This window comes from Myxocyprinus asiaticus, chromosome 34, assembly GCF_019703515.2.
Source record: "Myxocyprinus asiaticus isolate MX2 ecotype Aquarium Trade chromosome 34, UBuf_Myxa_2, whole genome shotgun sequence".
Lineage (NCBI taxonomy): Eukaryota > Metazoa > Chordata > Actinopteri > Cypriniformes > Catostomidae > Myxocyprinus > Myxocyprinus asiaticus.
In genome coordinates, this window is record NC_059377.1 from 4,717,010 (window position 1) to 4,742,817 (window position 25,808).

The 25,808-nt window shown below is 38.8% G+C and overlaps 1 protein-coding gene across 2 annotated transcripts in view; it reads left to right on the plus strand.

Moving 5' to 3' along the window:
* LOC127425690 (receptor-type tyrosine-protein phosphatase U-like) overlaps positions 1-25,808 on the plus strand; it is a 477,304-nt gene that overhangs the window by 375,464 nt on the left and 76,032 nt on the right. For both annotated transcript variants that reach the window (XM_051671910.1, XM_051671912.1), the window contains exons 14-17: positions 7,430-7,568; positions 16,679-16,708; positions 16,952-17,112; positions 21,526-21,713. In XM_051671910.1, the coding sequence (XP_051527870.1) occupies positions 7,430-7,568; positions 16,679-16,708; positions 16,952-17,112; positions 21,526-21,713 (518 nt within the window). The remainder of the gene's footprint in view (positions 1-7,429; positions 7,569-16,678; positions 16,709-16,951; positions 17,113-21,525; positions 21,714-25,808) is intronic.

A 25,808-nucleotide genomic window follows, 5' to 3' on the forward strand; every position in this document is an offset into this window, starting at 1 on the left:
TTGACAGAGTCATACAACCCGTTCCACGTAGTATCAACCTTCCACATTATTATTTATATATATATATATATATATATATATATATATATATATATATATATATTACATACAAAACAAAACACAGAGGGATAAGAAAACCATAAATAAAATAAATAAATAAAAAATTTAAAAGGGGAAAAGGGGTTTCAATTCAAATTCAATCATCATGTAAAGTACGTAGAGAATAGAATTATGTTATAAGGGGTTGCCATTTATCATGAAAGGAGACAGATCTATCAAAGCGAGAGCATCTTATCTTCTCCAGTTTCAAGAAATGTATCATGTCCACAAGCCATTGCGAAGTACCAGGGGGTTTGGAAGATTTCCAGAGAAACAAAATTCGCCTTCTAGCCAACAAAGACGTAAAGGCGAGCACATCTAATTGAGTAGAGGAAAACTGAATCCAGTCCTTAGTAGGGCACCTATTAACTTTAAATATTTCAGTCATAGTTTCAAAATAATTGTTCCAAAAATTGCATCGCTTCGGACAAAAAACAAAACAAAAAAAAACAAAAAAAAACAAACATATGACTTAGATTACAGGGTGAGATATATGCACCTATCACATCGATCATCAACATTAAGAAAAATTGCCGAAAGCTGCGGTTTGGAATAATGAACCCTATGCCATATTTTAAACTGTATGAGCCCCAGCTGTGCACATATAGAGCTAGTATGAGTTATGTTAAGAGCCTTCCCCCACCATTCCGCCACAAACCTCTCTCCCATCTCACATTCCCAGGCATTTTTAATTTTAACTATGGAGCAGTCCTCTAATTCCATTAACTGATAGAAAACCTTGGAAATAAGCGCCTTATGAGAGAAGTTAAGCTCGAGGAACTCTTCCCAAACGAGCTTGGGCGGCAAGCACGGAAAATTAGGAAGTAGAGAACGCGAACAATGCCTAGCCTGAAGATATCGAAACAGGTGGGACTTTGGCAGCTCAAAGTCATAGGACATCGTATTATAACTGTAAAAGGTGCCATCCTTAAAGAGGTCTCTAAAACATTTTAGTCCTTTATCACGCCACACCTTAAATACAGGGTCTGTGCTTGAAGAAGGAAATTAATGGTTCATAGCAACTGGCATTAATGAAGAGGCAAAATGAAACTTGTAATGCCGCCTAAACTGGGACCATATCTTAAGAGTAGAGAGGACTACTGTGCGCAGGGTTAATGGGCAAGGGGGCCGTGAGTAAAGCCTGCAATGAGGTAGAAGGACAGGAGTTCGCCTCCAGCCGACACCAAGGAGCGGTTGAAGAATTAAACCAGATAATAATATTTTTTTTATAATATTGCTAGTTTTTTTTTTTTAATAATGCCGACCCCTAATGTAGAGAGTGTGTTAATTTGTGAAATAAATGACCAGGAAAGTAGAGATGATAAAATAATTTATAATTATGCTTAGCCTTTATCATGTTTTTTTCTAATGCCTGATAGAAAAGTATCAACATACAGTGTGGCTCCCCATGTGCTACTTAAAGAAATAGTTCACTCAAAAATGAAAATTCTCTTATCGTTTATTCACCCTCATGCCATCCCGGATGTGTATGACTTTCTTTCTTCAACAGAACACAAATGAGGATTTTTAGAAGAATATTTCAGCTCTTTAGGTCCATACAATACAAGTGAATGGATTCCAAAATGTTGATGCTCTTCAGAAGTTATATGATAGATGTGGGTGAGAAACATCAATATTTAAGTCAATTTTTGTGAGAATTTCTTCTCCCTGCCCAGTAGATATGCAATATGCATGAAGAATGTGAATCACTAAAAACAAAAGAAAGTGAAAGTTAAAGTGGAGATTTACTGAGCAGGGAGGAGAATTTATAGAAAAGATTGACTTAAATATTGATTGTTTCTCACCCAACCTATCATATCTCTTCTGGAGACATTGATTTAACCACTGGAGTCACATGGATTAGGCTGCATTTATGCTGTCTTATGTGATTTTTGGAGCTTAAAGATTTTGGCACCCATTCACTTGCATTGTATGGACCAAAAGAGATGAGATATTCTTCTAAAAATCTTAATTTCTTTCATACACATCCAGGATGACATAAGGGTGACTAAATGATGAGAGAATTTTCATTTTTGTGTGAATTATTCCTTTAAAGCCCAATGTGGCCCCTGTACCAATTGTGCGGGACATGACGCGCAAAGTGACCCTACTTTTTAGTGTTTTTTTTTTTTTTTTTTTTTTTTTTACATTCCATGCATTGTTTTAAAAATGTTTTATGCGCAACAATAACTCTCTCAGTCGGCATTAAGGAAAATTTAGACCCTACACATAAACTGATTTTAATGTAATTGTTTCATACATTAAGATATTAAAAATAACTTTTTCGTCTTTTCATTTCAGTAATCATGTCGCCCTTTTATTTATTTAAAAATCAGATTCATGTAGTGTTTAAAGTATCACAGATAAGTGATGTATTTTAAAAGTTGTCAATCACAAACACCTATAAAATACCTATATTTATTATTCTATCTGGCAAACAGCCATAAAAGGGAATGTAAATTACAGTATGTGTGCTGCATTTTTAAATTGCAGCATAGAGTTTTTATTATAAAGGGGCATAGCTTTTGCAACTCAGTATTCAATACTCCCTACTCAAATGAGCTACTCTTTTACTCTTACTTGAGTAGTTTTTAGGACAGGTAATTTTACTCTACTCAAACTACATTTTTTAAGAAGTAACATTACTTTTACTTGAGTATTATTTTTCAGTACTCTTTCCGCCCCTGATAGCAAAATACTCTCACTTTATTAGGAACACCTGTACACCTACTTATTCATGCCATTATCTAATCAGCCAATCGTGTGGCAGCTGTGCAATGCATAAAATCATGCAGATATGTTCACATCAACCATCAGAATGGGGAAAAATATGATCTCAGTGATTTGGAGCATGGCATGATTGTTGGTGCCAGACGGGCTGGTTTGATTTATTTCTGTAACTGTTGATCTCCTGGGATTTTCATGCACAACAGTCTCTAGAATTTACTCTGAATGGTGCCAAAAACCAAAAACATCCAGTGAGCATCAGTTCTGTGGACGTAAACATCTTGTTGATGAGAGAGGTCAACGGAGAATGTCCAGACTGGTTCGAGCTGACAGAAAGGCTACAGTAACTCAAATAACCACTCTGTATAATTGTAGTGAGCAGAAGTAGCATCTCTGAAATGCTACATTACGTCAAACCTTGAGGCGGATGGGCTACAACAGCAGAAGACCACGTCAGGCACTGTATCACGCTATTCTCCGCAGCATCCATGCACAACTCACCATGTGCCCCACCGAGAGCGAGAACCACATTATAGTGACCACGAGGAGGTTACCCCATGTGACTCTACCCTCACTAGCAACCGGGCCAATTTTTTTGAGACCTGGCTGGAGTCACTCAGCACGCCCTGGATTCAAACTCGCGACTCCAGGGGTGGTAGTCGGCGTCAATACTCACTGAGATACCCAGGCCCCTAAAATATTGTTTCTTAAGCAAAATCAGTTGCACAATGATGAGCTGGAATTATGTCAATTATGGCTAAATTTGAACTATTTTTAGTGAAAAGGAAGCCCATATGTCATCAGTTGTACCTGCAGCTTTACTGCCGTGCTCACTGTGCATAACATGAGCACTCTGACTGACCTGAGAAACATTTTTTCTGCAAATATTTAAGCAATCGTGAAGTGTCCCTTATTTTGTTGACTGTTTAAAAGAACTAGCAGTGCACAATTCACGAATGAATCATTCTTTTGAGTCAGTTCTTTTTAGTGAATAGGACAAATGGGCTTGTAAAACAGTCTGAACCAATTCGTTCACACCGCTCTCTTACTGAATCATTTGGAATGGTTTCAAACACTGTAAAACAGTGTCGGCATATTTACGAACACAGAACAAACAGCGATGGATAAAGTGGATATTTACTTACAATCGACTGAAACAAAATTCTGCTTTTTTGAGAGGTAACTTTGAGAAACTTCAGTTAGTGCTGTGTCATGAGAATATGGGGCTGTTCACACTGAATGTTTTTCAATTGTTTTCCATAATCATTGGCTGGATAGATGTTTTTGACCACTATGCCACTTTAACTAAGTTTTTAGCATGTCTCACGTGAGTGCTACATGTTTAGATGCCGTGCCAAGTTAAAAGAACTTCAACTGTTCAAAAATGTGTCTCAAAATACCTGCGTTCTGCTCTTGTCGTTGCACTGCGTTTTGCTTTTGTAACACGAGAACGCATTTCTTCTGAACGGTTACTGTCTTTAAAGCATTAGCCAGTGCTACACTTACTTGAGAAAATCAATAAATACTTCTCTCAAAGTCACCAGAATTGAACGCTTTGGTGTTGTTTTTGACAAGCATCAAAAGCATGCCATCGGACCTCCCTACAAATAAGGGTAGCTATACTATACTTATACAGATTTCTGAGGATGAAATCTTGCAGGTGCCAATATATATCATAACCATATTTGTGAAAGGGAAAGTTGGCAGTGACAGGCAGGATTGATGAGCACTATTAAGTAAGGTTTATATCTCTGATAGCACACGTACACCATCCAGACATATATTTAAAATGTGTGTTTACATCTTGAAGACTTATTTTTTACGTTGTCTGCTCATCTGCAAAACGTCTATAAGATGTACAGTATGTCAGAATGTATGTCTCGGATGTAAATATGACATTCAGCAGATGTCTTTGAGATGTTTATGATTTAAAATGTTTTTAAATCTGATCTTTTAAAGATATTTTGCAGATGTTAATTAGAATGTGATGCTTTCCAGATGAAAAGATCTAAAACAGACATCTCAGAGATCTATGTGTGCTATCTGGGTATTTATAGTTTTGAAATCTATCGAGTAATCTTGGCATTTAGGAAGTCTAACCAGAAAAAATTTAACCTTGCATTACTGACCTGACCACAGTTTGCAAAAGCCCCGTCTTCTGTCGCTCTTAGGGCACCCGGGATTGTGCTCCTCCCCCTGTGGCTGGTTCATGGGCTGCCTGATGCTGATAAAGTGTTTTAACATCATATTAACATGCTGTGTGAGCCAGCATCATCTGGCCTCTGTTCTAATCGTATAATGCTCATCTGCTGCTTCTGATAACAAGATGAGAGGGAGGGTGTAATGATTCAAGGAATGCATGGCCAAGTAGGAAGCTTGGACCAGCTTAACAAACACGTAGACATTTATTTCTTAAACATAACATAAAACAACTTCACATGCTGCTTCCCCGCAGACACGAACACACACACACAGCTCCGTGTGTGTCTCTCTCTCGTCTGCCACTGTCTCCTCTCCTTAAATACTCCCGCCGCCCCTCACTGGAACACAAGACTGGTGTGGCACGCAGGTGGAACTCATTCACCATCTATCTTCCCAGCCTCGCTCAGCCCCGCCCTGCTCGCCACTTACCCCCATCTCCAAACTCAGGCCGGGGAATTCTCCAGGCTGTAACCTACCACCCCCCACCCCCCATTTCTAGGGAGGGAGCGTTGGCACATCAGGATGGTCTCCGGGTCTGACGTGTTTGGGAGAGTGGGAACAAGACGAGGGACAGGAGAGGGGTGGGGGAGTATAGAGAGAGAGAGAAGAGAAAGGAGAGAGGAGAGAGAGACAGACCCGCCGGCCCCAGACACGCTGTCAACTGGTCCTCAGCCACTCCTCCGTCCCCTGGCAGACGATAGCCGCTCCTCCGTCCCCTGGCGGATGGCAGCGGTTCCTCCACCTCCCGGCAGACGGCAGCGAGTCCTCCGTCCCCTGGCAGATGGCAACGGCTCCTCCTCATCCTAGTGGACGGCAGCAGTTCCTCTGGATCCTGGCGGACGGCAGCGACTCCTCCACCTCCCAGCAGACGGCAGCGAGTCCTCCGTCCCCTGGTGGAGGGTAATGGCTCCTCCTTCTCCTGGCAGACGGCAGTGGCTCCTCCGCTTCCCAGCGGATGGCAGCAGTGAGGACTCCATGGCAGTGCATCCTTCCTCCTTCCCGGGTTTTCCCGGGCACCAGTATAGCATTCAAGGAATGCATGGGCAAGGAGGAGGCTGGGACCAGCTTAACAAACACGTAGACATTTATTTATTTAATATAACATAAAACAACTTCATGCGCTGCTTCCCCGCAGACACGCCGAACACACACACACACACACACACACACACACACACACAGCTCCGTGTGTCTCTCTGTCTCTTCTGCTGCCCCTCACTGGAATGCGAGACCGGTGTGGCACACAGGTGGAACTCATTCACAACTTATCTTCATGGCCTCGCTCTGCCCAGACGCTGCTTATAATTTTTTTTTTCCAGCCTTTTGGTGATATACACTAAATCTCAATAATTATGTATTTGCTTTGAAATAACAAAGACATTTTAAGGCAAAAAATCTGATTATTTTTCTTCACAAAATATCCACAAGTAAGAATGATATAAAATATAATACTTTTCTTAAAAATGCACCAATATAACAATACATATTAATAAACAGCGGTATTTACCTACATGCTATATATTTAGGAAACATAATTAATTAAAATTGAATGTTTTTAATCAATTTTTAATTGCCATCAAAATAAAATTAAATATATTATAAATATGCAATGTATCGCACAACTCAAATTAGCAGTGTTAGTCTGTTAAATAATTATACTATAATTAGTAAAATAATCAAAATAATTATACATTATTTCACAAACAATAGAAATGTGATAAAACTCTTATCAAGGCATATAAAAAAAGGCATGCAGTTTTTCACTAAATGAACAGGAAGAATTATATTAAATCGTTTTTTAATTATGTGCACCAATTTAACAATACATATCTATTTAGGAAAAGTAATTCCTAATTAAAAAGTGCAATAAATGAAATGTGATACTAACTTTGTTTATTTTTTAATTGCCAACAAAATAATATTAAATATATAATCTATGTGTGATTTATCGCATAGCCCTAATTAGTAGTTTTATTCTGTTAAAAAAAAACAAATTATACTATAATTACTCAAATAATTAAAATAATTACACATAATTACACAAGCAATTACAATGCAATAAAACTCTAACCATCAAGGCATATAAAGTAACCAAGGCATCCTTTCCACAGTTTCTCAATAAAATAACAGAATTAATAATTATATTCAATCATTTTTAATTATATTGGTAAGTTGGTTATAAACAAATAAAATACACATATAAATGCATGCATTTTTTTACTAACGCATACTAGCTTTAGTTTTAGTCATGACAAAATCTTTAAGAAACAGAAGTAGATTTTTATGTAGATTCTTATTTTTGTGAACTGTACAGTACTCCGCTAACTCAGCTACTGACTCTCAGCTAATTGATTTATGCCCATTTTTCTCTCTTTCACTCTCTCTGTCTTTCCTCACTCAGTGGCCTGCAGGGACCATAAGCGTGCTCTGGAGGTTTCCCAGCATGCAGAGGACATGGGGCTGATCCTGGGGGCATGTGCTGGGGGACTGGTGGTTCTCATCCTGCTGCTGGGAGCCATCGTGATTGTCGTCAAGAAGGGGTGAGCATGTGTCCACTGTCAGACACGATGCAAATCAAATCCAATTTGATTGACTTCAAAATCACATACTAACAGTAGCATCATCAACAAGCAGAGTAGTCATATTAGGAGACAAGGAACTTTAAAGGTTTAAATGATCCTTACATGACATGTATGTACTCTATTTTAAGACGGCTATGTCTTATGCACAGTCCTATGTGATACATCATACATCACAGCCAGTGGGCATAGCCAAGTTTTAGTATTTTCGTGCAAGCATGTGCTAAGTATAGCCATAAATGGGTTGGCGAAATTGTGCGCAAAAAACCAAGCGATAAATAAAGTCAGCCCATAAATAAGACATTGGTAGCTAGTGTAAATGGGCTGTATGCATAGGATTTATGTCCTTGCAGCTGGATGACCTGAACAATCTGAAAGGATCCAGGATCAGATACCTACTGTCTGGATAATACATAATGTGGTGAAGTTTGAAGTTTTTGAGAGGACTGGTGAGAGGATTCAGATGGAATTAAAAGATTACTTACAGTTGTGCTGAAAAGTTTGCATACCCTTGGAGAATTGGTAATATATGTACCATTTTTAAAGAAAACATGAGTGAGCAGGCAAAACACATTTCTTTTATTTCTTATGGGATTCATATTCAACTGTAGGTTATAACAGAATGGCACAATCATTAAACAAAACATGGCAACAAAGAAAAAAATGTTCTTAAAAAATATAAAAATTAAAAAAAAATTAAAATAGTTCTTAATACTGTGTATGGCCTCAATTCTTGCAGGTGGTATAGCTGCCCATTCGTCTTGGCAAAATGCCTCCAGGTCATGTAAAGCCTTTGGTCGTCTTGCATGAACCGCACGTTTGAGATCTCCCCAGAGTGGCTCGATGATATTAAGGTCAGGAGACTGTGATGGCCACTCCAGAACTTTCACCTTTTTCTGCTGTAACCACTGGAGGGTCAACTTGGCCTTGTGCTTAGGGTCATTGTCATGCTGGAAAGTCCAACAGTGTCCCATGCGCAGCTTTCGTGCAGAAGAATGCAAATTGTCTGCCAGTATATTCTGATAACATGCTGCTTTCATCTTGCCATCAATTTTCACAAGATTCCCCGTGCCCTTAGAGCTCACCCCCCCCCCAAAACATCAGTGAGCCACCACCATGCTTCACAGTGGGGATGGTATTCTTTTTACTATAGGCCTTGTTGACCCCTCTCCAAACATAGCGCTATGGTTGTGACCATAAAGCTCTATTTTGGTCTCGTCACTCCAAATGACAGTGTACCAGAAGCTGTGAGGCATGTCAAGGTGTTGTCGGGCATATTGTAACCGGCCTTTTTTGTGGCATTGGCGCAGTAAAGGCTTTTTTCTGGCAACTCAACCAAGCAGCTCATTTTTGTTCAAGTATCGTCATATTGTGCTCCTTGAAACAACCACACCATCTTTTTCCAGAGCAGCCTGTATTTCTCCTGAAGTTACCTGTGGGTTTTCCTTTGTATCCCAAACAAACAATTCTTCTGGCAGTTGTGGCTGAAATCTTTCTTGGTCTACCTGACCTTGGCTTGGTATCAAGGGATCCCCGAATTTTCCACTTCTTAATAAGTGATTGAACAGTACTGACTGGCATTTTCAAGGCTTTGTATATCTTTTGATATCCTTTTCCATCTTTATAAAGTTCCATTACCTTGTTATGCAGGTCTTTTGACAGTTCTTTTCTGCTTCCCATGGCTCAGTATCTAGCCTGCTCAGTGCATCCACGTGAGAGCTAACAAACTCATTGACTATTTATACACAGACACTAATTGCAATTTAAAAAGCCACAAGTGTGGGAAATTAACCTTTAATTGCCATTTAAACCTGTGTGTGTCACTTTGTGTGTCTGTAACAAGTCCAAACATTCAAGGGTATGTAAACTTTTCATCAGGGCCATTTGGGTGATTTCTGTTATCATTATGATTTAAAAAGGAGCCAAACAACTATGTGATAATAAATGGCTTCATATGATCACTATCCTTAAATAAAATCAATGCCAAAATTTCACAATTTCTGCCAGGGTATGCAAACATTTGAGCACAACTGTATATCAGATTAGTTTAAAACTAGATTGAAAAGTTTGTAGACAAACTTTATGTTGGCTTGAGAAAGCCTGTCTGAAAGTTTTAAAAGCTTTATAAGCTTGAAGTTTGATGTTAGTGTGACGTTTAAAGAAAGAGAGAGAAATAGAGAGAGAGTAAAAAAGTTTGAAAAGCTTTAGCAATTTTAAAACAGCTCTGTTAGCTTGAAGTTAGTGTAAAGTTTAAAGGTGTTGCTAGCATGTTTTAGCACTTAGCTTGGTATTGCTAGCATGTAGCTTGGTGTTACTAGTATGTTTTGCTAGTATGTCTATCACAGATTTTGTGCATGTAGCTTTAAAGCTTTAGCAGTAAATACAGTCAGAAATTTTTGGACTGGAGTCAATAGGAAATTGGGCCTGTTTCGATGTCCGCTACAGGAATACCGTGATACCGTTCCATTAGAAAAGTCATAGCAATCCGAGTCAGAACAGGTATAAAGTCTGTTACAAGTTTGTTGGATGTATCTTGAAAGCTATAGGAGGAGATACATTCAGAAATTTTGAGTCTAAGAATAATAATAATAAGCTTAAAAAGAATATCAGGATGTTGGCTTGAGAAAAGAAAAATTAGGATTAAAATGCTCACTGTAACTGCAGTTTTCAGCAAACATGAAGCAAGGAGAGCGTAAAGCATTTCAGCACCACTGGAAATGAACAGCAACCGATCAAACACAAAGGATAGACATAAATATTAGACTATAGAAATACTGTCTGACTGTCCTGATGAAATCAGAAACATAGTAACTGCTTCCTTCTTGAATGTCAGGTATACCTCTATGACACAATATTTATACGCATGGAAAAGGTAGTTTTAGTCAGGACCAACTGGATGTAGACTCTGTTAAATTTAAAAAAAAAATGTAAGTATATTTTAAGTATCAATTGCTCTATTGACACATAGCATCATGTATTAAATATAATTGTCAGGGACATACTTTTGTGTTCCACTATAATTCCAGAGACATGGACTTTGAAACAATAGCACCTGTTGGTGGAATCCCTAAACTGCAAACACAAGTATTGAGTTTAGACTCTGCACTGAGAAAAGACGTAGTTCTTAGACTTATTAAGCAGAATGAGTTATTTCTCACAAAAATAGGACATTTGCGCCACTTAATTTACATGGACCTCTCATATATTTTTACAAACACACCTGCTTTTTGTGCACATTTGCCCACAGATATTGCAAACACTCCCACCCATGGCCAGTTGCGTGTTGCTCAGGCTCTAAAATTGCACTTAGATTTAGCGCTGTCACTAAAATTGGATAAGACTTAGTGCACAGTTGTAGCATGTATCACTGCGCCTAACGCAGGTACTAAAATGGAGAATGCACTGTATTCTGTAAGCCAATCAACTTGTGTGTTGTTGTACGCTTCAGTAGTTTTCTTTCTGAAACCCTTGTCCTCCGCGGCACCACTGTCGATATATATCATACAGTGGCAAGAAAAAGTATGTGAACCTTTGGAATTACCTGCATTTATGTACTATATAAATTTGTTGTCAAATCTGGTTTAAATTTCATCTAAGTTACAGCAATGAACAAACACAATCTGTTGAAACTAATAACACACAAATTATTGTAATGTTCTTATACATATTGAATACATCATTCAAACATTCACAGTGTAGGTTGAAAAAAGTATATGAACCCCAAGGCTAATGATGAGTCAGTAGTTGGCAAATCTTAGGAAAGAAAACAAAACAATATGTAGCAATATAATGTTTTATTACATTTTCCAAACAAAGCCTTCCACAGTATAAAGATAGAAATGCACTAAAATAGCACCAATTCAAGTAACATTAAATGTTTCCCAAAGTCTAAGTGGGAGTTTGACTAATTAAAAGAACTTGTCCCAACATAGGATGCATATTCATTGCAGTGGGCATTAAATCTCTTAAACTCTCATCCTCCACAATATTAATCTGCTGGTAGACTGTGGGTATCCGCTTTGTTACAGCAGTCGTGAAGCTGCGTTCGTGAACTCACCATGAAAAGCGACTGCAAACAAAAACATCTCATTCTGCATTTTGGTGATAGTTAAGATTTTGTGTGCTTCTGTGGTAATTAAAACTTGCCTTACATAGGTTGAAAAATATTTGATTTCTATCGCAGTTCCCATCTGTGCTTGTTTTGTACATCAAATAGTGTTAAGAGCTCCTTTCTCCATCATTTTATCACTGACAAGGAAGCGCTGTCAGATATTCTTTTATATACTGAGATAAACTCTGCAGCTTGTATCACAGGAGAGTGTGTAACGGTCAACTAGCGTGTTAAGACATTTCTGCCCATAGAATGTCAATAGGACTGCCACATTATGCAATTTTATGCTAAGCTTGTAGTCGCCCCTTGGTAGAAGGGCTCTGGCGCTGTGGCATGTGTGTCAGTGTAATAACTCAGGGTGGACATATTACAAAGGTTCTGCCCTTCACAGCAGTGTTTATGCTGTATTAACGTTAAATGCGTTAATCGCGATTAAGGACAATTAACGCGTTAAACTTATTTATTTAATCACATTAATTCATAATGAATTCTGACAGCTCTAAGTATTCCATGACCTTTTTCTACCCTGTTTCTGGCCCTCTGAAATGCTCTGTTTCTGTGTACTACTGCTTTAAGACACGCCCACTGTTATGATTGGCTAACATTATTGCAGAGCAAATGCCCACTCATCATTACAAGTGTGGAACTGTATTTTCCAAGAATGAAAGAATGAAAACTTGCAAGCGATATTCAACATCACCTAAAAGCACCAATCATTGATAGTTATATGTCCTAATTTATGTGAAGCACACAATCAAATTACAACAGTGGTTTGACTGAATAATAACAATAACAAAAGAAAACTGAACAAAATCTTCACACCGTTTCTCCCCAATACTTATCAGGCATGCAAGATTTGGTGATAAAATACTACTATTTAAACAGTGAAAATAGTCGAACACAAGCTGCAAATGTAAAAGGTTAATAAATGTGTATCAAGCTGTAGGGAGAGTTTGGCCCAGGGATTTCCCTGTCTGGTCTCCTGGCTTCAGTATGCATCCCATGTCAGGAAAAATGGGATGTTCGCCAGGTGGAGAATCTCCCTCGAATGATTCGCCAGTCAATCATGGGAGGGGGTCTCCTTCGATAAATTCGCTGCCTATACATGTGAAATTAGCTGCGTTAGTTTCGGCCAAAATATGGGATGTCATGGCTGGTACCAGACAGATGAAAAAAGCAGGTGGCCTTGCTATCATATACTTCACCATTGTTTTTCATTTTGCTATGCGTTCTTTTTCCCTATTTAACTAATTTAATCTCAAATCAATATTTGGTAAGGAATTATGTATTTCTTTAGTAAGTAACAATGTAATAAACCTGATCTGCTTCCTGCTGGACTCCTGATCATGGTTTATTTAAATAAAAAGTGATAAAAATGGCTGACAATACAATTCCTTATATGTCAAACAAACACAGGCAGATGAAATAATAGAATTACACTTGTTACTCACGACATTACTGTCATGTCCGGTATTGTTGCCACTGCTACATCTTTCAATACAAGTTTATTTGCAAAGCCTGAATCCTTGGTTCTCAAAAGAATTCATCCATGAATTGAAAGAATACAAACATACTATGTAATCCAACATTGAATTAGCCACTCGTTCCTAATGTTTGGCTCCTTCAGAAGGCTATGCAGAGATGTAGTTTCTTCCACAACCAGGAACACAACAACGTCTGGGGACCTAACTTTACTCTTTTGGTTAAAAGCAAAAAAAATACAGTTACAATAGCACCACATTCAGTGTTGCAGTATCCCAGCCGCTCTCTCTGTCAACTCAATGCAACTATTATGTATGTTGCGGAGGCGGAGCTATTCAGATTACACTGCACTGTGACATCACAATGTAGCCAGTTTCAAAATGAGTCATTTTTCCAGAGTGGAAAAAATAAATGCTCTTTTTGGACTAGAAAGAAAGTTTTGAGTTCTGAAACTTACAGTATGTTTTTATGGTACAATGACTGCTTATATGTCAAAATATCAAGGTAAATTTGATTCCTCATAAGAGACTTCATTAAATAACACTCTCTCAGTTCACACGTTTGTTCTGGCAAAAAAAAAAAAAAAAAAAAGTCAATTTTTTATGTATCTTTAAAAAAAAAATACATTTTAAAACGCTGTCACCTTTTTGACCCCCTTCAAATATTAACTGTCATTGAGAGCTTGAAGAGTTGTAAAAATTTGTCATTTAGAAGTCTGTTTGGATATCTCTTTTTGCTGGACTGTAATTTCATGAGTCATGTTTGTAAGAGTATCAGAGGTATTTGTTGCTTTACCTGCTGTGAGGAGATAATAGGTGTTTTCACACATACAGCCTTTACCATATATTTAGGTCCCAGTAATAAAAAAAATATGTGATCATTTACTCACCTGGCAAACATGTGAATTTCGAGAGTGTTCTATTTCATACTGGATACTGTGGCTGTCAAAAAAAAAAAAAAAAAACATTACAAAAAAACACTGTAAAAGTATCTTAAAAGTAGCCTCTTCTTAAGCCATACAATACATTTGTGCGAGGAAAAGACTGACATTTGAGTAATTATTTACTATAAATCTCATTAGGTGTGGTGCGTCGAGATGCATTTTTGACAAATACAATTGATTTTTTTTCCTTCTCTTTTCTCCCCAATTTGGCATGCCCAATTCCCAATGCGCTCTAAGTCCTCGTGGTGACATAGTGACTCGCCTCAATCCGGGTGGTGGAGGATGAATCTCAGTCTGAGACTGTCAATCCGCACATCTTATCACGTGGCTTGTTGAGCACGTTACCGCAGAGACCTAGTGCGTGTAGAGACTCACACTATTCTCCGCGGCATCCACACACAACTCACCACACATCCCACCGAGAGTGAGAACCACATTATAGTGACCACGAGGAGGTTAACCCAATGTGACTCTACCTACCCTAGCAACCGGGCCAACTGATTGCATAAGAAGCCTGACTGGAGTCACTCAGCACGCCCTGGATTCGAACTTGCAACTCCAGGTGTGGTAGTCAGCGTCTTCACTTGCTGAGCTACCCAGGCCCCTGACAAATACAATCGTTGAAGCAACCACGTCATTTTGTGGTGCTTCTATGACACTTTCGGCTCAGGTGTCGACCCGCGTTCTCTTCAGAACTCGTACCCCGTTTCATGGTAACGCAAGTGCAACGTTCTAACAGTTGAGTTACTGCGCAATTTGATCACATTTGAATAAGCTTGTAAATGTAGTTGATTATGTAATGCAAAAGTTAAAATGTATCGCCTTACAAGACATACTGCTATAGTAAAAGTGTTTGGATGTCATTAGATAGCACTGTGTGTGGAACAGAGTGAAAAGAACGTGTAAGTGTTTATGAACTGATAATCAAGATTTGTTTGAAAGTGAATAAAGTCATTATTGTTGTAGTGCCTCAAGTGTTCATTTCACCAGGAAACTGCCGTGATGCATACAAGGAGCCACGTAAAATTATTTTGCTAAAATGTTGGTATAGTAACATGATTCTATAAGACCAGGTTGTGGAAAGACATTGGTTGTGTAACAGATTTGGGTATCATTACCAGAATAATGTATCTGCCAAATTTACAGCAATTTAACAGGTTTAATGCGTGAAAGTGGCTAGTAAGTCCACTTGTTTAGAATACATGCCCATATCGTGAAAGAAACATGTCTGCTTTACACCAAAAGAAGCAGATGAGTATGAGCTTGTGAGCTATTGAAGATTGTTTCAGACCTCGTTTCCACCTGGTATTAAGATGCATCTCGGGAGATCCGATCACATGTGGTCAGGTGAGACACATCACTGTTTACAACTAGTCGCTTAAATGCGTCTCCTGTGACCACTTGTGTTTGGATGTTGAGGGGAGAGACTCTTAATTTCATGACGACATGCAGTACATCAATCACTATGCCAGTGTGCTACTGCATGATAATAAACCGCAAAAAAAAAAAAGCCCTAAAAGACAAAGAAAGCGCGAATAAAACCAGCACATTGTTTACTAGATGCAATTGAAATTAAAGGTTCACTCAGTCATTTTAAATAAGCAAGCAGTATTCGGCTGGTCATGTGATCCAAACATGGCCGCCCCCATGAGGGGACCCTCTCCATGTAGAATAAAACACAGTTTATAAGGTTACTGATATGACTAGAGTCTTCATCTCATGTGAGTGCTCATGTTTATATAATTTCATTTCAAAATAACTATTAATTCCTTAAAGAGTGAAAAAAAATGAATGCAGAAAAAATTACTGAGTGCACCTTTAAATCCAAGCACAAACGTACATTTTGAGCAGAATTCTCAGATATTTTAGTGGATTTCCTGTATTAACCTGGGCTTCAGATGTGTGTGCTTCTCATCTCACTGCATGTTGATATCAGATACACTGAAGAAGATCCGTGAAGTTCTCGTTCTTGTGTATGTATTCGCTAATACAAGTTTTCTAATCTTACGGTTCTTTCCTTTTAAAGCCGCTCTTAACCAGTAAAGTTTCAAATGTTTGTTTTAGCGCACCAGTTGATTGGCAGGTGAGTGGTGGCATTTCACTGCTGTCTGGGACACATTCAGGACAGATGAACTTTTACACCTCAAATGCAATGTGGTCACATGTGTTTTTGTCTATCTCAAGATGTGGTTTTTGTGATCCGATCTCAAAGCGCTTTGCACCCCGTTCACACCTGAATGTAACCCTGACCGTTTGTGATCAGATCACCCAGAACGCATCATAATACCAGGTGTAAACGGGGTCTTAGACAGCTTAATATTGAGGTCAGTGAAGTTCTCTAATGGTCTATTTACAATTAAAATGTCAGGCATTTACTTGAAAAGTCAAATTACGTAAGATACTGTATTAAGTCTTGTTTGATTTTTGCAGTGCAGCTACAGACAGACATTTAGCTTAACATCTTTGAGTAAGAAACATGTTCACTTGCTTATTTAGAGCCTCTCTCTCTTTCTCTCTCTCTCTCTCTCCATGCAGAAGAGCCATCTATTCGTACCCTTACTACCCGTAAGTAAAAAAAAAAAAAATTCCCATTATCCCCCACCTGTATTGTTTAGCTTTGTTCTAGACAAACTCTACCTATTCCATATTTCATCCATCCATAATTCAGAATAGTTACCATTACTAAAGATGATATCTATCCCAGAGGTTTTCAGAATTTTGATGCTAAGTACTATACCTCCAAATATGACAATAGTAATGGTGTAAAATTCAGAAATTGTCTCTTTACATCTCTTTACATCTCTGCAGAAGGAAGAAGGTTAACATAAATAAGGCGGTCATGACTTATCGTCAGGACAAAACTCGTAAGCTGGGTTCACTTGACTGCAGCACGACCGAGCACAGTACACTGCAACAGGACGACCGCACCACACACACCTTCATGGATTCACACAACTGCACTGTTAAAAGTGAGTACACAAACAAATACCTTGTTAAAAGATACACCTTTGGCTAGATTAAGTTGATTTTCCCATACACTTTCCTTGTTTGTGATGTAGCCAGAGGTCATATCTGCTTGTGCACACACATAGGCTTTCAGAGCAACCCCTCAGTGTGTGTGTCACTCCCCCCTGTATTGATGAGCCCTTATGCTGTCTATCAAACTGTGCGGCACTCATTTGAATATGGTGCTGTGCCCATCAGAGTGGGTCTGCCTTCTCTAAACGCAAACATTTCAGAAGAACATCTTCTGCCGACTCTGAAAGTTTGATGTGTAGGGGAGAATGTGACCTGTTTGACCATGCTTCAGAGATGTGCACAAATATCAGAGTTGGAATCAAGACCAGACTCCAACTCTGGTCTTAATTTCTTAAACCCAAACCAATGCCAGACTCCCTAAAACCCAGACCAATACCAGATCACTAAGACTCAGTCCCAGACCAAGACCAGACCCCCTTATACCTAATTCCAGACCAATACCAGACTTCCTGAGACCCAGATCAATACAAAAGCACCTAATACCAAATCCCTGACCAGTACCAGACTCCCTAAGACTCAGACCATTACCAGACCACTTAAGATCTAAACCCAGACCAAGACCAGTGCCTCTAATACCTAAACCCAGACCAATTCCAGACTCCATAAGACCGAGACAAAAATCAGACCACTTAAGACCTAATCCCAGACCAAGGCCAGTTCTAATACCTAATCTCAGACCAATATTAGACCACCTAAGGCCTAAAACCAAGCCATGAACAGTCCCCATAATCCCAGACCAATAGAAACCAACATCAGACTCCCTAAGACCCAGACCAATACCAGACAACCTAAGAATCATTCTCAGACCAAGACCAGACCCCAATATCTAAACCCAGGCCTATCGTAGACTCCCTAAAACCCACACCAATACCATACAATTTAAGACCTAAACCCAGACTAAGATCAGTCCCCAAATACCTAATCCCAGACCAATTCCAGACTCCCTAAGACCCAGACCAATACCAGACCACCTAAGACTCAGTCCCAGACCAAAACCAGAACCCCTAAGACCTGAACTCAGACCAATAACAGACCCCCTAAGACCTTAAATCTAGACCAATACCAGACTCTCTAAGACCCAGACCAATTCCATAGCACCCTAGACTCAGGCCTAGACCAAGACCAGACCTCCTTAGACCAAGACCAATACCAGACAACCTAAAACCTAAACCCAAACGAAGACCAGTCCCCCCAGTTCCTATTCCCAGACACCTTAAGACCCAGAAAAATACCAGACCACCTAAGACTCAGTCCCTGATCAGGTCCAGACCCACTTTGACCTAAACTCAGATCAATACCAGACCCCATAATACCTTGAATCTAGACAATTGCCAGACTCCCTAAAACCCAGAACAATATCAGACCACTAAAGACCTAAACCCAATACCAAGACCAGTCTTAATACCTAATCCCAGACCATGCCCAGTCCCCCTAATAAATAATCCCAGACCAAGACTCCTTGAGACACAAACCAATGCCAGACCACCTAAGACATAGTCCCAGACATAGACCAGACCCTCTAATACCTAAAGCCAGACCAATGTCATACTCCTTAAGACCCTGACCAATATCAGACCACTTAAGTCTTAAACCCAGACCAAGACCACTCATAATACCTAAACCCAGACCAATACCATACAACCTAAAATCTTAACCCAGACCATGACCAGTCCCCATAATACCAAATTCCAGACCAATACAAGACTCCTTACTACCCAGATCAATACCAGACCACCAAAGACCCAAACCCAGACCAAGACTAGACTCCCTAATATCTTATCCCAGACCAACACCACACTCCGTAAGACCCAGACCAATACCAGTCTACCTTAAACTCAGTCCAAGACCAAGACCAGACCCCCAATACCTATACACAGACCAGTACTAGACTTCCTAAGACCCAGACCTAGACCAGTCCCACTAATACCTAATCTCAGAAAAATACTTGACCACCTAAGAATAATTACCAGACCAAGACCAGACCCTAAATACCTAAACCCAGACATTACTAGACTTCCTAGGACCCACACCAATACCATGCAATTTAAGACCTAAACTTAGACTAAGACCAGTCCCTAAATACCTAATCCCAGACCAATTCCAGACTCTCTAAGACCCAGACCTCCTAAGACCTTAAATATAGACCAATATCAGACCCCCTAAGACCCATACCAACACAAGACCACCTTGTAAATTCTCTGTAATGGTAAAGATACTGAGCAGACCTGTGTTTGAGGTAATTGTCATATTGCATGTTAAATACACTCTTGTCTAAAACCATCAGCCAAGAACCAGATACAGACAGATACTTTAGAATTTGAGGCACACACACACACACACACACACACACACACCAATATGTAATGCTTTTATTTGAAAATGATCCAGACATTAATTGAGCAATCATCTATTGAAATGATATGTGTTGTCATATAGTGGTATGTATATTTGACACTGCTGCAAGCACTTGACACTATTTTTCTCAATTAGTCAATGTTTGCATATGGATCACTGTAATCTTTCTGCAAATATTAAAGATCTGCCCACTCATGTGTGAGTCTGGAGTGAGTGTCTCAAGGAACAGATGTGTGCTGAACAGTGATTTAGCTGGCTCTCTACCTGTGTGTCTGGGTGTCTGGACTATTCTATTCTATTCTATTCTATTCTATTCTATCGTTCTATTCTACTTTGTTTTGTTCTATTCTATTATTTTGTTCTGTTATGGTGTGAATTATTTTAAATTCTGTTTTATTGTATTCAACTATGTTCTATTCTATTCTATTCTAGTTACTCTGTTCTGTTCTGTGGTGTTCTATTCTTTTCTATTATATTATGTTTGGTTATATTTGACTGTTCTATTCTATTCGGTTCTGTTCTGATTTGTTCTATTCTGTTCTGTTTTGTTTTGTTCTGTTTTGTCCTATTCTATTCTATTCTATTCTATAATATTATATTGTGTTCTATCATTCTATTCTACTCTGTTCTATTCTATTTTAGTCTACTCTGTTGTGTTGTGCTATATTGTTTTTATTCTATTATTTATTTTACTTTTATTTTATTTTTTTCATTTTACTCCGCTCTATTCTATTCTATTTGTAAAAGGGGGCTATATTGTCTACAGGGAACCAACACACACAGATCAATATGTGTTGTTCACCTCACATGACTCAAACTGAGTGTCATGAGAATACCACAGAGCAGAGAATGTTCCAGCCAGTACAGTGTGTGGAGGAAACACACGAAAACACATCAAGAGAACTCTGACAGCCTGTAGCTAACCAGGTTTGGGACTTGCCACAAGCCCAGCGACAACACCGGAAAAAATTGGTGTTGGGACAAGATAGAACAACACTGTCATCACATAATGAGATCTGGGATGATAACCAAAAGATTGCTGCTTCGAACCCTGTAAGGGTTGATCATGAACTTTCACCATTGTGCTCTTGAGCAAAGCACTTAAACCACAAATTACCCTTACCTTGATTGTGTGGCAATATATAAAGTTTACATTCTACATGGCCAGATTTTCTTCAACACACTTTAACAAAGACTTGTACACTTTAATAATTCCACACCTTTACACAAAATAAGCAACACTGTACAGTATATGCTGTTAAGTCCAAAGAGAAATGGCTGGAGTTATACATCTGTTAAACTAAGAAATAGCTGTACAAGTGCAAGGTCTATCAAATGAGTGCTACACCTTCTAGAAAGTACTGTTTTTTGCATCCACCTTAGGGAAAAGGACCAATATTTCAAGCTCAGTAGTAGATGGATTTTGGACATAGAGTCCAGATGGTTCAAGAGTGGAATTATGGAGGCCATCTATGTAAAGTTAGAACAACCATCCCTAAATGGACAAAGGGGCTCCAACACTGCTTATACACTTTATATAGTACCCTTCAAACAACTCTACAGCTACAGTTTTGCTCCAATTCACACTTGCAGAGCAATCACAGATTGTGATTCACAGAATCAGAAAGACAACTCCATCACTGGTTAAGATTCACAGCTTCAGTGAATCAACTCTCACTGCAGTTCACAAGTTGCATGACATTGCAGTGTGAGACAAGCTTCAATGCCAGGGATGTTCCTTTCATTTGACATCTGAAGATACCACAGTGTTACAATGTGTCCAGTTGTAACAACTGACATACTGCCAGAATCCCAAATTAATCACTTGCCAAATGAGAGCATCATTGGCATTGACAAGTAAATAAAGTGAGTTCCTTGCCAGTTGGCTGGTAATTTTATTAGAAACTGCATCATGACATGGTTTAAGTCAAACAGACAGTCTATTTTATGTGTTTATCATTCTCTTTCTTCTTTCTCTTGCTCCTCAGATGAGCAACGCAGCACAGTAAATGAGTCCAGCAGCCTGTTGGGTGGTTCTCCCCGAAGACATTGCAGGAGGAAGAGTTCTCCGTACCACACTGGACAGCTCCACCCGGCCGTGAGAGTGGCTGACCTGCTCCAGCACATTAACCAGATGAAGACTGCAGAAGGTTATGGCTTCAAACAGGAGTATGAGGTAAGGAGCCAGAGGAAGACGTATAGGGTCAGCTCGAGCGTTGAGGATGTAGCGTTTTTGAGAAGCAATTCAGTAGATTTATGCCTGATTTTAGATTAGATCTAGAAAATGAATGGAAAACAAACTATAGGTGTGAAAGAGAATGAGGTTTGTCATTATAAAACTATTTTTTTAAGTAGTTGGTACCAATACTAGTGAAATACCAGTGAAATTTCATGAGTCTCGATATACCAAATTTAACATCACAGTAAAAAACAAAACTAACTGATTTTTTTTTTTTTGTAAAGTAAACATTGTTTCAAGTTCTCAAGTAATTATTCCAATGCAAAACATTTTGTTTGAGCAACCTGACCAGTCTGACACAGCAACATTGGCTCAATCAATAACATGAGTTATGATTAGTACTGTCTGTTTATCCGGCCAATGGCAGATTGCGGGAGTGTTTGGGAAAAGAAAGTCCTTTTTTTGCAACTGCGTTTTGGTAAATTACATTATGTATTAATTAGAGCTGTTTATTTAACATGTTCATTAAGTGTGATTAATTATATAGATAATAATGCATTAATTTAATCAAGCTCCCTGACCTGTATGTAAATTCCGTAATAAAAAAATGTATTTTCCTACAGTCTGAACAATTCAAGCTTGCAGTATATGTAACTTTGTATGTTTTATGAGCCGGGTCAGCAGGGGACAGTCAGTGCTCCTCAACAAAACTCAAAAGCAGCGCAGCCTCAGAATGGGAGCGGGACATGTTCTTGACAGCTAGACGAAGCACAACAGAATGCAGAATGCAAACGCTGTTAATGATGCAGAAATCCAGTGAGACGCTTCAAAAGCATCTGTCTGATGCATATGTACGTACACAACCATTTAAAATAGCACAGACGGAACGCAAGAATGCTTCGTGTGAGAACAGGACAGATTGACGAATTAAATTACAAAATGGGTTGCTGTTGATTGAAGGCTTATATTCAACGATATGAAAAAATAAATAAAAATAAATTGACTTCTAATGCCACTTTTTGTATTGTCTAATCAATGAGTTACACTTCTGCCACAAAAATGCAATATATTTCAATCTGGATTATAATATTATATACAGTTGTTGCCAAAAATATTGGCACCCTTGGTAAATATGAGCAAAGAAGGCTGTAAAAAAAAAAAATCTGCATTGTTTATCCTTTTGATCTTTCATTCAAAAAAAATAAAAAAATAATCTAACCTTTAATTGAAGTAAAACAATTGAAACAGGGGAAATGTCTCATTATGAAATAAACATTTTACTCCAAAACACATTGGCCATAATTATTGGCACCCTTTTATTCAATACTTTTTGCAACCTCCCTTTGCCAAGAAAACAGCTCTGAGTCTACTCTTATAATGCCTAATGAGGTTGGAGAACACCTGGCAAGGGATCTGAGACCATTCCTCCATACAGAATCTCAACAGATCCTTCAAGTTCAGAGGCCCATGTTTTCTATGGGGTTCAGGTCAGGGGTCTGTTGGTATTTGATAGAGTCCGTGATGAACAAGATGTCCAGGACCTCTGGCAGAAAAACAGCCCCACAACATTAAAGATCCAGCACCACATTTAACTGTGGGCATTGGGTACTTCATCTCTGTGTGTGTCAAACCCATCTCTGGTGTTTGCTGCCTAAAGCTCTTTTTATTTTTCCATCTGACCATAGAACCCGGTCGCATTTGAAGTTCCAGTAGCGTCTGGCAAACTGAAGATGCTTGAGTTTGTTGTTGGATGAGAGCAGAGGCTTTTTTCTAGAAACACTCCCAAACAACTTGTGGTGATGTAGGTGATGTCTGGTTGTAGTTTTGGAGACTTTCTGACCCCAAGACCCAACTAATTTCTGTAATTCTCCAGCTGTGATCCTTGGAGATTCTTTGGCCACTTGAACCATCCTCCTCACTGTGCGTGGAGACAAAATAGACACACATCCTCTTCCAGGCCAATTCTAAACATCTCCAGTTGATTGGAACTTGTTAATTATTGCCCTGAATGTGGAAATGGGCATTTTCAATGCTTTAGCTGTTTTCTTATAGCCGCTTCCCATTTTTTGAAGCTCAACAACCTTTTGACACATATCAGAACTATATTCTTTAGTCTAACCCACTGTGATTGATGATTAAGGGAATTTGGCATGTGTGTTACCTCAAATTTATACCCCTGTGAAACAGGAAGTCATGGCTGAACAATTTCATGTTCCTAGTCACCCAGGTGTACTAAACATTAAAATATGAATGGGAATAAACTTAAGATAATACTTTACTCATAAGAATTTCTAGAGGTGCCAATAATTGTGGCCAACATATTTTGGAGAAAAATATTTATTTAATAATTAGATATTTCCTCTCTTTCAATTGTTTTACTTCAATTTTAAAAAAAATGAAAGATCAAAAGGATAAACAATGCAGATTTTTTTTCACAGCCTTCTTTGCTCATATTTACCAAAGGTGCTGATATTTTTGGCCACCACTGTATAAATCGGGCACGTGCCGTGGGCTTTGAGACTCGGCAAGCATCAAAGATTTTTAATACACATTATTAAACACTGTGCCCAAAACACATTATATGGGTGAATGTAATGATGCTGAAATGTTATTGATGTAAATTGTTGCCTTAGAACCCACCAGTCAATGGAAACAATTATGTCACAATGGAGAACATCGTGGCCAAATTGTTTTAAATTCAGGACAGCAATATTGCTCATATCACACAAATATAAGATTATCATATATTGAGCCAAGCATGTTTATGTCCATAAATCATACAGTGAACCACAGTCCCAGAAGAGCTTGTTTTGACATACAGCAAAAAGAAAAAAAAAAAAAAAAAAAAGAGATTGCCAGTTACTAGTTTCAACATCATTGGCCTCACACGTCACTCCCACAGTTCAGTACCACTGGAATGGACAGAAGCAATTAACTAATCTGACCACCAAAGACAACAATCTTAAACTGAATGCACAAAGAAAATGTAACATAGACACGGCAGTTTACATTCCTTATTGTTTTATTTATTTATTTTGTTTATCCCCCTTTCTCCCAATTTGGAATGCCCAATACCCACTACTTAGTAGATCCTCATGATAGCACAGTTACTCACCTCAATCCGGGTGGCGGAGGATAAGTCCCAGTTGCCTCCGCTTCTGAGACAGTCAATCCACGCATCTTATCACGTGGCTCGCTATGCATGACACCGTGGAGACTCACAGCAGGTGCAGGGTCGTGCTACTCTCCGCAATCAATGCACAACTTACCACGCACCCCATTGAGAGCGAGAACACATAATCGCGACCACGAGGAGGTTACCTCATGTGACTGTACCTTCCTTAGCAACCGGGTCAATTTGGTTGCTTAGGAGACCTGGCTGGAGTCACTCAGCACTCCCTGGATTCCAGGGGTGGTAGTCAGCGTCAATACTCGCTGAGCTACCCAGGCCCCCCCTTAATATTTGTTTTTAAACAGACACTGCACCCTAATGTTAGAACTATAAAACAGACATAACACAAGAAGGACATGATTGCCAGATCACCACTTCATAGCCTCAGACTAACCAGACACAATGACCTAGTATCAATAACATAGATTTTTAATAAATAAATTAACTTACCTTTACTTGAACACAAAATCATGCATCTCTCCTTGTGAATGAACATCTCCTTCACTTTGATGTAGAAGTCGCCCGCTTGTTAAAGTTTCGATAGGCTCACTTTCTCGATTTTTCATTGAAATTAACTTTGCCAAATCTATGTAGGTCGTCAAAGCTTACACTGAAGATATCAATTTTAGAGCTTAATAATGCATTAGTTACGTGAACTTGAACGTGTTGACAAAAAACTAAAATCTATCCTATCAGATAGCGTGACTGAAGGAAAAGAGCTTCTGATTGGCTTACTCATTTTGGTAAGCATGCTTACCTTGGCCATTTGTTGTGGGCTTGAATGAACATACAGTGTTGAATGAAAGGGCAGTAAACAATGCTTTGAATCAGAGAAAGCATAACATAAAGTGCTTATACCTGAGAGTGGCACCAAAGCAAATATATTACTGACTGTCTGTGCTGCTTAACTGAGATAAAAG